Raw genomic sequence first — 13,110 nt, forward strand, 5'->3', positions numbered from 1 at the left:
TCCTGGCTAGGATGCTTCTCTGTCAAAATGGGATCTTCCAGCTAACCTTGGGTGGGTACCATATTGGTTAGGGGTCTCACCAAAGATCTGGGCCACACTGTCCCCAGGGTCCTGCAAGCCCCGCAGCCAGAAGATGCCCTGCTTCCTTCTCTCCTTTACAACACTCTGGGATGAAATAAGTGAGCAGGAGAACCATCAAGCTTGGTTTAACCACTCTTTATTTAAGTGTCCGCGAATGCTTTATAAATTATGAAGTGCCTCCTAAGAACTGAGACGGTTTCCTTACAACACAGAGCCACCACTGCTGACCTGGATCTATAAGGGAGCCCAGGGTGGGTGCATGATGGGGGAGGCCCCTCTTACAAGGCAGTGATGCTCCTCAATTGGACCTCTCAGCTGGTCAAAGGGGTGCTGAGGCTGAGGGAGCCCAGAGTCCAGCTCTTCCATCACCCAGAGGTGGCGTAAGAGATGTTGCCCATGATTGCCTGTTTGGCTTACTCTTCCTGTTTCGCCCTGCCTCCAATGAAGCTAAACAACCCTATCCAAGAGAATGCCCTGCGGTGCTCTCCTTTCTGGAAAGAGGGCATCTCTCATACCCTGGGGCCAGTGATATGTTGAAGATGGTTCCCTGTAACTGGCAAGAGTCAGTTCAGGACTTTTGAAAAACCTTGCCAAGAGCCTATGGCCAGGTGTTGGCCAGCACCCAGCCATCTCCCAGCCAGCACGGGTGAGGGGGAGTGGGCATGCTGATATCGCTTCCCTGGGAGGCTTCACCTGCAAAAATCGAGCTGCGATTCTACTCTCTGAATCCCACACACTATTTCTATGTTTAAGAGGCTATTTCTGGATCACCTGCCCCAGGTGAAGAAGTGCTATTTAAGTGTACACCTTTGAGTATATTGTGAACAAATCTCCACAAGCTCATTTCAAAAATGAGATCAAAAGCCCCATGAACGACCTTGCTAACACTCCTTTCCCACTGCAGATGACAGCAGATGCTGAACGGGGACAGACGGACACCCACCATGGTGGTCCCTGAGTCCACACTCACTTAGGAGGAAAAGCTACTAGAAAATGAACAGTCTGTTTTATGGGAACATATCTGTTTTATGGGGAAAACATTATTTTTCAATAAGAGCTTGAGACTTATGAGTGTCAAGTTCCAGATGGGGAACTTGTTTCAGATTCATTTTGCCCTGGTGGGTCGGCTACGTTCTCTGACCTTGAACCTACTGGAATGACTTAAATATACAAAAAAAGCCTTATTTTACAAAAACCTGATTTATTTCATAATCAAGTAAATATCTAGAAGAAAGAACACATCTATTTTAGCCTCTGACAATGATCTCTCTCCATGCATATGTTACATAATACATTTTAAACATAAATAGAACAGAGGTGAATGGCTCATGGTGAAAAAGCACCTTGGCAAAATCATATCTTTGATTATTTCCTACTTACTTCAAGGCAGAGCCACATGGTGGCTTCAGCTTGGCCTTATGCTTTGTCGAGGGGTTCAACCCCACAGCTCTCCCTTTCACTGGGGTAGAGAAGACATGGAATTCTTTTGTATGAGGAAAATTTGAAAATTTGTCACTTGGTTCTTGGCACAAAGGGTTATAACCACGGGGTAAATCTTAACATTAAATCAATCAGTGGTTAAATTTACATTCATAGTGGGGTGAGTTGGATCCACCTCACTTAGACTTTGTGGCAGGACCACAGAACCATTGGAAGAGATAAGAAAATTTTTGAGAAGGGAAAGGGTTTAGAATTAAAAGAAAAACTTCAAGGATAAATGGACAGATTGATGGAGGGATGAATAGATGGGTGGAAGACAGATGTTGGAATGGAAGTATTTATATTAGTAACTGTGAGCAGCTAGCAAGTTCTTAGCAAGTTGTATGTAGATTATTGTAATTCTATCTGGATACGTCCAAATTATTGTTAGAGGATGTCTGGATTATAGATAGTTGCATCTACATTAAATATAGTTAGATAGCCACATTTAAGTCATTTTTAGTATGTGACGTTAAGTGTGTTGTTAGATTGGCGAAGACCTGGACATGTCTTCTAAAAGCAGCTAGGAGCTGCATCTGGTCTGTGCTGGCCCACAGGGACCACACCCACTGGTGAGCACACCACTCATCCCAAGCACATTCTGTTTCTCCCGGCCTCACCTTGCCTCTCACCTTTCCTCGAAGGTGTCTGCTGCCAGTCTTCACCAAATGTGTGTCCCAAGTGTCTTCCCTGGTAATAAGTTTGCTCTTTTCCTGCAAACTATAGACACATGTAAATATAGAGAAAGAAAGCTTGACCCTCGACCCCTCCCCCATCTTGGAAAGCCATGGTGCAGTGGGTGGGACCTTGAGGGGGTCATGGCCGACTTTCCTTTGATGCCTCCGAGTCTGTGTTAAAATTTGGTAAATAAATTTGTGTGGGTGTGAGCAAAAGGCTGCACCCTGTCAAATCACACACCCAGCCTCCTTGTTTCCGTGACCTCACGGTCCTTCCCCAAAGGTGACTGTAAAGTCAGCTCTGGCCGGTGGGGCTGCATCACTGCACAGATTCTAAGATGGATTTTAATTAAAGAGAGTATCCATGTGCCATATTCCACTTCCCACCCAATGCCTAGCATTCAGAGTCATTTATGTCATTTCACTTCCTGAAAACCAGAAGCTTCCCTCTTGGTGTTAGACCTCTGATATGGGTATTATTTTGCCATTTTAAGGTCATTATCATTCACATAAGTAGGTCATGGTAAAAAAAAAATGTCCATGGCTGGGGCTCAGGGGTAGAACATGGGCTTGGTATGCATGAGGCTCTAGGTTCTAGATCAATTCTGGAGGGGAAAAAAGAAAAAGAAAAGAAAAAAAAATTCCTACAAGAAGATAGAGATATAATTCTAGAAAGCAATTTAGATTTAAAGGAAAATTTTGAGTTGGAGGGGGAATGAGGGAAAGAGAAAAATGCAGAAGATTCCCCTACTTTAAGGTTCTCTGTCCACTCTCTTTTCAGAGAACCCCCGATATCGCACACCTTTTAAAGGTTCCAGATTCTACCTTCCCCTCATGAAGATCGATCACAGCGTGAAGGGATTTGTCCTACGATAGAGAGGACTCCCCAGATTCAAATCTCAGGAACCACAATGTGATTCTAAGGCACTTGGCTAACACAGAGCAATGTTAGACAAAAAGTCTCTCCCATTTGTACATCTGGTGGAACCCAGCAAAAGAAAGTGTGAGTGATTGTGTCAAAGGTTAATTGGAATATCGCCTGAAAAACAAATTGATGAGAATAACAGGCAATTAAGTTCTCTGAGCCTCCAACCCAGGAGAAAACGTGAGACTTACCTGGGCCGCGTCAGGGGCGTGGGGTCTGCCTTTCAGTCGAGCATGGAGGAAACCTCCTGGGGGGGGCATCTTGCTGGGAATGCTGTTGTAATACGGGTGGTCTGGGCCCTCCCCCTCCTCTTCTGTCCAGGGTTCATCTAGACTCTGCATCCTGTTCAAAGATTTCCAAGACTTTCACCAAAGTGGAGCTTATAGGCAAACCCAACAGATCTGATGTAAGCACCTGCTTGGTTTGGAGATGCTTTAAGCGTGACCCTCCCTCAAAAAGGTTGATGTGTTAGAGGCTTGGTCCTCAGTCAGCAGAGGAGATGGTAGGACTTTAAGAGGCATAGCCTAGTGAGAGGGTCATAGACAACTGAGGGTGTGCCCTCAGAAGGGATTGTAGAATCTAGGTCCTTCTCTCTGTTTTCCTGTTTCAAGAAGTGATCTCCTTCCTCTCATGTGCTCCCACCATGATGTGATACATCCACTGAGAATATGATAGTACTATGCTCTTCTACCCCAAAACTGTGATGAATAAACTTCTTTACCGAGATACCGAGCTTCAGGCATTTTGTTATAGTAATGTAAAATGAACTTATAAAGAATCTATTGCCAAGAACAGAGAATTCAGTCACTGCCTTCTTAGCTATCTATATCTTGGGTATACATAAAAAAAATCAGATGATAATTTGATCAAAATGTCTGCTTTATTCAGACTTATACCCACTGGAAAATTCTAATCATATTTGACACAGTCCTTTTTGTTCATTTTAATTGAGAAAGAAATCATTTATAAGTAAAGATAACCAGGTTTTCAAGGTACAAACACATATTTCAATATGTCATGAAATTTATATAGAATTGAAATCAGCTAAAAAAATGAAGATTAAGAGACCTCAGAGAAAATGGCAGATTAAAGACCTTTAAAAATTATCTCTTCCTTAGAAGCAACAATAAAACTGTCCAGAGATAAACTTTTATCAGAAATTACTTTTCCCAAACTCTGGAAATTAACCAGCAGCTCAAGAAACTTGCAGCATCCCAGGGAGTATTTATTTGTTAAAACTTGTAAAAACAATATCTTTGTGGCATTTTTAAATTTCCCTATTTCCATCTCTGTGTCCCTAATCACAGTGAAAACCAACACCCGGGGAGTCATGGAAGGGCAAAACAGTAGTGAGACTCCTTCAAAGCCCCATTCCCAGAAACTGACATTATTTGACCTGATTGATCCTTGAAAGACCCAACTCCCAAAGCTGTCCTTTTCTACATTTATTTTTAATTAATTCATAATAATCATGTATACTTATGGGGCACAGTGTCGCAATTCAATACATTTATATAATATAATCAAATCAGAGTAATTAGCATTTTCATCTTCTAAAACATGGTCATTTCTTTGCATTTGCTAAAGCTGTCTTTATTTGACCTAATTTGGAGCTCACCCAAAGAGACAAAGGATCTCATCCCCAGGGCACTTGTCAAAAACAATTAGAGGTGACGGTTTAACATTGTGGCTTACTGAGGCAGTGGGTGACATTTGGGTTGAACAGTAGATTCATCAAAAACCTTGAAAGGAAAAGCTGGCAAGAGAGTTTTTGTAGGGATTTTAACAAGCTCCAACATATTTCTGGGAATCTAGAGAGCCACATGCTTGTGTATGCCTAGGGTTGTGTGCCTGTACAAGACCAAGGTAAGAAGCCCTAAGCTCTCACCCCTGGCTGACCTTGACTGTCTGTGTGAGCAGAAAGTGAAGGTTAAGGTAAAGTTGTCAACTGCCTGGCTGAAGGTTGAAGGAATGCCCCAACACACACACACATACACACACACACAGCCCCATCAGTAGAGACTGGGAGACTGAGTGGTTCCAGACATTTAAGGAAACACGTCTCCAAGCATTAGCAAAGCAACATAGCTAGCCAAGCACAACCATGGGTGGACATATATGACAAAGAATAGAGACTTCACATATCGGGTAGAGAAAAGTCACTGGAACAAACTATCACAAACAACAACGACCACTCTGAAAAGGGGAGAAATATGATTTTCATTTTCCACATTATATCATGTAAATTTCCATTTTTAATAAAAATTATCTGGCATATGAAGAAACATGACATAATATCTTGTGTCTAGGAAAAAATAAATACAGAGAAATGGTCCCAAGGAAACTCAGACTTTGGACTAAGTGAACAGACCATAAATTAACTACCTTAAATGTGGTGAAAGAATTAAAGAGCCAAGTATAAAAACTAAACAGGAGAATGATGCCTTGTGAGATAAGGAATATTGATATAAAGACAAAAAGAATAAAAATAAAACACATTCTACAGTTGAAAATTCTAATAACTGAATTTTTTAAAAAAATCATTCAAGGGTATTAACAGCAGGTTTGAGCAGGCAGAAGAACGAAGGACAGGACTTAAATATAGGTCAACTGAGATTAATTAGTCTACAGCACAGAAAGAAAATAATGATTAAGGAAAATGAACAGATCCTCAGACACCTATAGGACTCCATTAAGGATATCAATGTACACATGATGAAATCCCCAAAGGAGAGCAAGACTGAGGAGGGCAGAGGAAAAAACATTTGAAGACATAATAATGAAGAAAATGAAGACATTTGAAAAAAGAGAGGTCAATGGCAGAGGAAAATCCTAAATCTTCAGTAATTGCATTCAATATAAATGCATTAAACATTCCGACAAAAAGTCAGAAATTGGCAGAATTGATTAAAATATGATTTGACTATATATTTTCTATGACAGACAAAGACATTTTAGGAAAAAAACAAAGGGAGAAATAGACAATTCTACAATAATACTTGAAGACACTAATATGCCACTTTCAAAAATAGATGGAACAAATGGAAAGAATATTAATAAATAGAACTTTGACCAATATAATAAACCAATTGGAGCAAAGAGACATTTACAAAAATACTCTGCTTAACAATAGAGAAATAAAAGTTTTTCCTCAAGTATATATGAAATGTTCTCCAGGAGAAACCATATATATGTTAAGCTATTAAATGACCCTCAAAAATTTTAAAGGAGTAAAATCCTAAAAAGCATGTTTTCAAAGAATGTTAAAATCAAAATGAAAATAATAAGAATATTTCAGGATTCACAAAATGTAGAAATTAACTTATTTCTAAATAAACATAGATCAAAAAAGAGATCACAAGAAAAATTAGAAAATTTTTTGAAATGAATGAGAATAAAAACAACTCTCCAAAAGTTATAGAAGAAAATAAAATAACTGCTCATAGGGAAATACCTGTACAATAAAAAACCTAAAGATAAAGATCTCAAATTAATAACTGACCTTCTACCTCAAGAACCAGAAAAGAAAGAGCAAACTAACCCCAAAGCAATCAAGAGGAAGAAAATGCCATTAAAATAGAAATAAAGGAAATGAACAACAGAAAAACAACCAAGAAAATGAAAGAAACCAAGAGTTGGAAAGATCAGCAAAACTGTCAAAGATCTAGCTAGACCGACCAAGGAAAAATTATACATTATAAAAATTATAAAATAAAATTGTAAAAATCAGAAATGAAAGAGAAGATAATACTATCAACCATACAGAAATAAAAAGAATTATACGAGAAATGATGCATAATTGATGCCAACAATTTTTCAGATAGAAAATTGCAAACTATTAAAACTGACTCAAGAAGAAATAGAAACTCTGAATAAGTAATAAATAACAAGATTGAATTTGTATCAAAAAGTTTACCCTCCAAGAAAAGCCTGGGAACATATTGCTTCCTAATGAATTCCAATAAATATTTAAAGTAAAATTAACAGCAGTTCTTCAAAAACTCTTGTTAAAAATAGGCAAGGAGGCAACGTCTCCAAACTCAATCTATGAGGCAATAGTACCCTGATTCCAAAACTAGACAAAGACATCACAAGGAAAAAAAATCTATATCAATATCCCTTATGAATATGGATGAAAAATACTAAATTATTCCAAACAAGCCAAATTCAACAACATGTAAAAAGAATTGTACACCATGAGAAAATGGGATTTATCTCAAGAATGCAAGTTTGGATCAACATTAAAAAAACAAGTCAGCGGCTGTAATATACCATATCAATAGAATAAAAAATAAATACCAGATACTATTAATATCACAGAAAAAAAGAAAATATCCAACACATTTGCATAATAAAACACTAAAATAATAATAAAACACTTGGAATTGAAAGTCATTTCCATTAAACACATCTATGAAAAGACCACAGCTCACATCACAACTAATGATGAAAGACTAGCTACTTTCCCTTAGAGCAGGAGCATTACAAGAATGTCCCCTCTTGCCTGCTCTATTCATTGTCTTGAAGATTCTAGCCAGAGAAGAAAGATAAGAAAAAGAAATAAGAGGAAGGAAGGAAGGAAGGAAGGAAGGAAGGAAGGAAGGAAGGAAGGAAGGAAGGAAGCTAGCTACCTCTCTTTGCAGATGACTTTATCTTCTAATAGAAAATCCCAAGGTATCCATAAAAAAGTTATTATCAGTAATAATGAGTTGAGCAAGGTTGATAGATACAAGATAAATGTACAAAAATCAAGTGTATGTTATACATTAAAAATGGGAAATAAACAAAAATAAAATTAATGAAGAATTCCATTTATTATAGCATCAAAAGGAATAAATTATTTAAGGGGAAATTACTAAAACAAGTACACTATTTATATGCTGCAAATTACAAGACATCTTGAAAGAAATACAACCCACAAAACTAGAGAAAATATTTGGTAATCATATATATATATTTTTTAAAAAGCCTATATCCAGAATATATAAAGAACTCCCACAATTCAACAATAAAAAGATAAGTATCCTGACCTTAAAAATGGACTAAAGATTTGAGCAGAACTTTCTCCAAAAAAGACATACATATGACCAATACATACATGAATAGAGGTTTGACATCATTAGTCATCAGTCAAATGAAAATGGAAATCCCAGTGGAGACCACTTAACTTGCACTAGGGTAGCTCAAATCTCATTAATGGATTGATCCGTGGATGGATTCGTGGTTTCATGGTCCCCTGACATGTGGTGAGAACTTAGCGGGTGGGGCCGACTTGAAGGAGCTGGGTCCTCCAATGGCACCTGAAGGCTGTACCTGGTCCCCTGTCCCTCCTTTCTCTTGCTCCCTGTCTCTCTCTTTGCCTCTGGGCGAGAGCTTTGAGCCCCCCTGTGATGGGGTCCAGTGAGGAGGAATGGAAATCTCTGAAACCAGGAGACATCCATTTCCAAAGAACAACCCTGTTCTGCGGAGCGTTGGCTGCACTGCATTCGCTGACTTCTCTGGCGTGGGGCTGAGATGCACTCAGGAAAATCAGTCCACAACCCGAGCCACCGTTCATTTAAATGTCCTTGTTTTTATTTTCAGTTAAAGAAGGGCGACGAATCCAGGTCACTATCAATGAACACAATGAGCAAAAATGACCCAGGAATAAGTCATTCCCCTCACCAGCAGGGAGAGAAGGAGAGGGGAATCCTGGCTCCAAGAACTGGGAACTCTAGGACTCCTGCGCAGCTCGGGAGACCCTCACCCGCCCATCTCCACCCCTGCAATGTGGGAAACACTGTACCAAACCCTCCCGCTTCTAGCAAATACTTCCCTATGTGGAAAGAAGTGAGAAGAAGAAGGGGAGGAGGAGGAGGAGGAGGGGGAGGGGGGGTATGAGGGGGAGGGGGGGTATGAGGAGGAGGAGGAGGAGGGGGAGGGGGGGTATAAGGAGGAGGAGGAGGAGGAGGGGGAGGAGGAGGAGGAGGGTGGGGGGAACCAAAGAGAACTCCCCCACACAGAAGCGCCTGCAATGCTGACTTCTGGGACCCTGGCACCGCAGGAAGAATGCCTGCAGTGTTCTCCACAGTGTAGGTCTCCAGAGGCTGGAGCGGGTCGGGAGGACAGGGCAGGTGGAGGAAGCACACTTGTCTTCCAGAACCAGGCTGATCCAGCAGCAGGTGGAGCTGGTCCCAGGGGCTCTACTTGATCGGCCCTCCTGGAGCCTGCGCAGTGAATGCACTGAGAACCGCCCTTGAAGGCGAGATGCTCAGCAGGACAAGCACCCGCAGCACCAAGCTATAGCAAAGGCCCCTGTGATGTTCTGTTCTGGAAATTTCATCAGTATTTACATCTGAAGTTTTTCTCAAAGGTTAAGATTCTGTCTACTTCCTTTTCTTTCCTCCCAAAGACATTCAGACTTAAATAGGACGCTTAGTCACATTCTCAGGACGTCATACCTTCAATCTGATGCCAGAGAAGCAGAACAGTTAAATTAACTCCTCTCTACCCAGGTTTGTACAAATCGTTTTATCTGACTTTTACAAATACAGAACATTTTTAAAAATACAGAAAGCCTTAATAATCAGTCTTAACGATACCTAGGCATCCATCCCTGAGATTAATCAAATGTTAGACCATTCAGCTATGTTTTATGCTACCTTTCTTTGGGGGGGGGCTAAAAGTTCCCCTAGGAACTCAATAAATAAAATAAATACATAAATGAAGAAAAGAAAATAGAAAGGAAAGGAGGGAGAGGAAAGGAAGAGAGGGAAGGAGGGAGGGAATGGATCCCACTTGGATGGTAGATATGTTAATAATGTGTTAGTGGTAGAAACTAAATGCTGGATAGATGGGTATTCACTCTAAAAGTCTTTGTGTAATATTGAAACATTTTATTATTAAATGTTAGGGCAAAAATATGTTTAAAAAATACGTTTGACAAGTACATTTGAAACCAACCCATCACCCCCACCCATCCGAAGATACCCTGCCGCAGATGTGTAGTATTCTGATATGTTTTGGATACTCCTTACACATGTGTACCTATCCATAAACTCTATGCACAGTTGCTTATGTATTTTCAAAACACGTGGTGAAAAGTAAACACTCACACTCATTTCCAATTTCTTCAAGATTTATCCTGGTCACACACACATACTGATGGATTCTTTAACCACTATGTCCACCATGTAAAAAAAAAAAAAAGTCTGTTGACTTGTTCTCCGACCAGGGTACCCAGGCCACTGGACTTCCTCCCCTTACCTCCCCTTAGAGACCTGTTCTGGGTGCAGCAGGCTGAACCTTCTATCAACCTCGAGAAGGTGGGCTTTTCACAGTGGCTCCCCAATGAAGGTCTTAAAGGGAATTTTCCAGGGAATAAGGAAAGAGATTAAAAGTCTCTTTCCAGAGAGGTCAAGAGGAGAAGGGAGACTAAGTGGGCCTTCATAATAGTGGACTGAAGACAGACACTGACCTATGGCTACAGCCCAGAGTGAAGTTTTGCACCTATAGGAGAAACTGTGAATGCGCCATTATAAATTTTCGTTATGCGTGTCGATCCAGGACAGGGTGAAGGGCAGAATCCTGAATGACCCATATGCCTTGTATTATGGCTTTTAATGCATTATGCTGCATGGAAGATTCTTCTGTCCCAAAGAAGCCTAAGAATAGATGCTGACCACCATTTATAGTGAGCTCAGTCTCTCCTAAGTACTGTTGACAGTCACTGTTTCACGGAACACTGAAGCCAATCTCTCTATTTTATAGATGAAGCTCCTAGACTCAGAGAGTTCAAGGAACTTGCCCAAGGCCACACAGCAGTCAAAGGACTCCAAAGGACAATAAAGGTCACAAAGGACAATAAAGCAGAAGGGAAGCTGGCAGCCAGCAGGTGCTCCTTGCAGCAGGATGCTGGCTAATTGTAATAACGAGGACAACGGGACGTTTAGGATCTGTGATTGCACAGACCTAAGGAGGTGACATATGGAAAAATCACAAGGTCGCACAAGAAACAGAATAAAATATCACAATGAAGTTGCTTTTTGGTAACCTTGGTTACTATCACTATAGTTTCAAGAAAATATTTTCTACACATTTGAAGCATCACCCATATGTTGCCTTCCATCTGTGACTTCCTGTGCCTGAGCCCAACATGAGCAGGTGTCTCTGAGCCCAGGAAGCCCTGGGATGAACTGGGTGTGACCAGAGTGTGGCTTGGGGACAGAGAGAGGGGCTTCAGCAAGTGGTGTGGCAGCACTACTCACCGGTCCTGGAGAGCAGGGATCTTGGAAGGACACTGCAGGTACTGCTTAAACCGGAGCTCAAAAGCTTGGCCAATGGAGCCAATGACGTCTTGGGCCAGTCTGTCACAGCATTCTAGAATGTGACAAGCTCAGAGAGAAGGAGACACAGACAATTAGAGACCGATGCGGGAGCTCCCCAGCTCCTCAACCAAGAGCTCCTTCTTGGGGTCAGAGAGGAAAGGGGGTGTTTTCTTGTTTCATCATGCATCTCGGCAGAAATGACTCCATCATCATCTCTGGGGAGATCCCACAGCTATGGTGGAAGGCATTCATTTTTTTTTTTTAAGAACCCGCTGTCTGCAAAATTATAGGTTCTATTTTTAAAGAAAGGACTTTTAAGTCAAAATTGGTGGTGCTTCAATATCTTCAGTCTTCAGACCGTCAATTCTAACCTTGTTAGGGAAACGGCATTTGGAGGGAGACCTCAGCACAGCCTAGAGCCTGGTCTTGCAGCAACGGAGTCCCATGAAGTGCCCATGGGCTGTGAGCAGTGGATTTAAACTGAGAGCTGTTAAGTGAACCTGGAGACAGTGGTTCCGCGACTTTTCAGTGGGAGTACAATGTAGACCACAAAAGGCAGTCGCTGGAAAGAGTGGGAAGCACAACCTCTTGGAATGGTGGTCAAGAGGTATCAGCCAGTGTGCCCGTCCCCGGAACGTGCAAGCCACGTCCCACACGAAACTGGGACTGGATTTTCAGGCAGATTCTCAGGAAGGCAGCTTGTGAGGAAGAAGAGATAGAAGTTAGGGAGCTGGTGGCCAGAACAGTGCCCAGAGGCGGGGCAGCGACCTGAGAGGGCTTTCAATGGTTCGAGGGCGGATACCAGCAGGACAGACTCCGCACCAGGACAGTGTGTCCCGATGTGAGACCTCCAGGCTCTGCGGGCCTGTCACCAGGAGCAACGTGCTAGACAAAATGACCAAGGCCATTGTTTGCCCTGAGCTCCTGCACGTGTCCCAACAGACCAGACCAGACCAACATGGAGTCCCTCTTGACAACTGCCCCATTACCATACGGAAACTTGAAGGAAGTGGACAGATCCCCAAATAGACCAGTTTCTCCAGAAAACAGGAGCCAGTATAATAAGAAAGGCCCTCTGCTTCAGCCCTGACCTTCCCACCACCCCAAAAAAGTTAAAAAATAAGTGACCTGATCTTGACCAATCAGGCTGGTTTTTTAAATCGTTCTGTCTCCTTGTGCCCACTTGACAAAACCCACCGTTCTGCTTGGCCCTGTGGGAGCTCTCTAGTTTTAGAAGGGGAGTTCCCCAATTCGTGAATCACAAATTCACGAATTGGGGAACGATGACTAAATGTGTTGTGATTTTGTCTTTGGACAAGCACAGCACACAGCCTGGGGACAAATGGGAGAAAGGGATTCTCCTGGAGAAGAGTGACAGATGCCCACCAACGCTCCGTCTCTCTCTTGCCAACAGCCACCACGTATTGCCAAGGAGGCTTCCTCCAGAAGCCCATGGATCCCCCAGCAAGGAGCTTGGTAGTCATTCCCGAGGGGCGGCAGTGACTAGGGAGACATGGAACTGCACCCACCTTGCCAGAGAAACCAGGACACGCCAGAAAAGCCTCGTGTAGACCGGAAGGGGGCAGAGACCCCCACCACCTCCACGCGCATCTGCCCAGAGCCAGCCAGATACTGGCGGTTC

At 42.0% G+C, this 13,110-nt stretch overlaps 1 protein-coding gene across 1 annotated transcript in view; it reads right to left on the minus strand.

The window, feature by feature from the left end:
* LOC144366457 (SHC-transforming protein 3-like) overlaps positions 1–13,110 on the minus strand; it is an 80,064-nt gene that overhangs the window by 36,097 nt on the left and 30,857 nt on the right. The window contains 3 exon segments of the mRNA XM_078020736.1: positions 2,193–2,280; positions 3,354–3,504; positions 11,409–11,535. Coding sequence (XP_077876862.1) covers positions 2,193–2,280; positions 3,354–3,504; positions 11,409–11,535 — 366 coding nt within the window.

Source organism: Ictidomys tridecemlineatus, chromosome 9 (genome assembly GCF_052094955.1).
Source record: "Ictidomys tridecemlineatus isolate mIctTri1 chromosome 9, mIctTri1.hap1, whole genome shotgun sequence".
Classification (NCBI taxonomy): Eukaryota; Metazoa; Chordata; class Mammalia; order Rodentia; family Sciuridae; genus Ictidomys; species Ictidomys tridecemlineatus.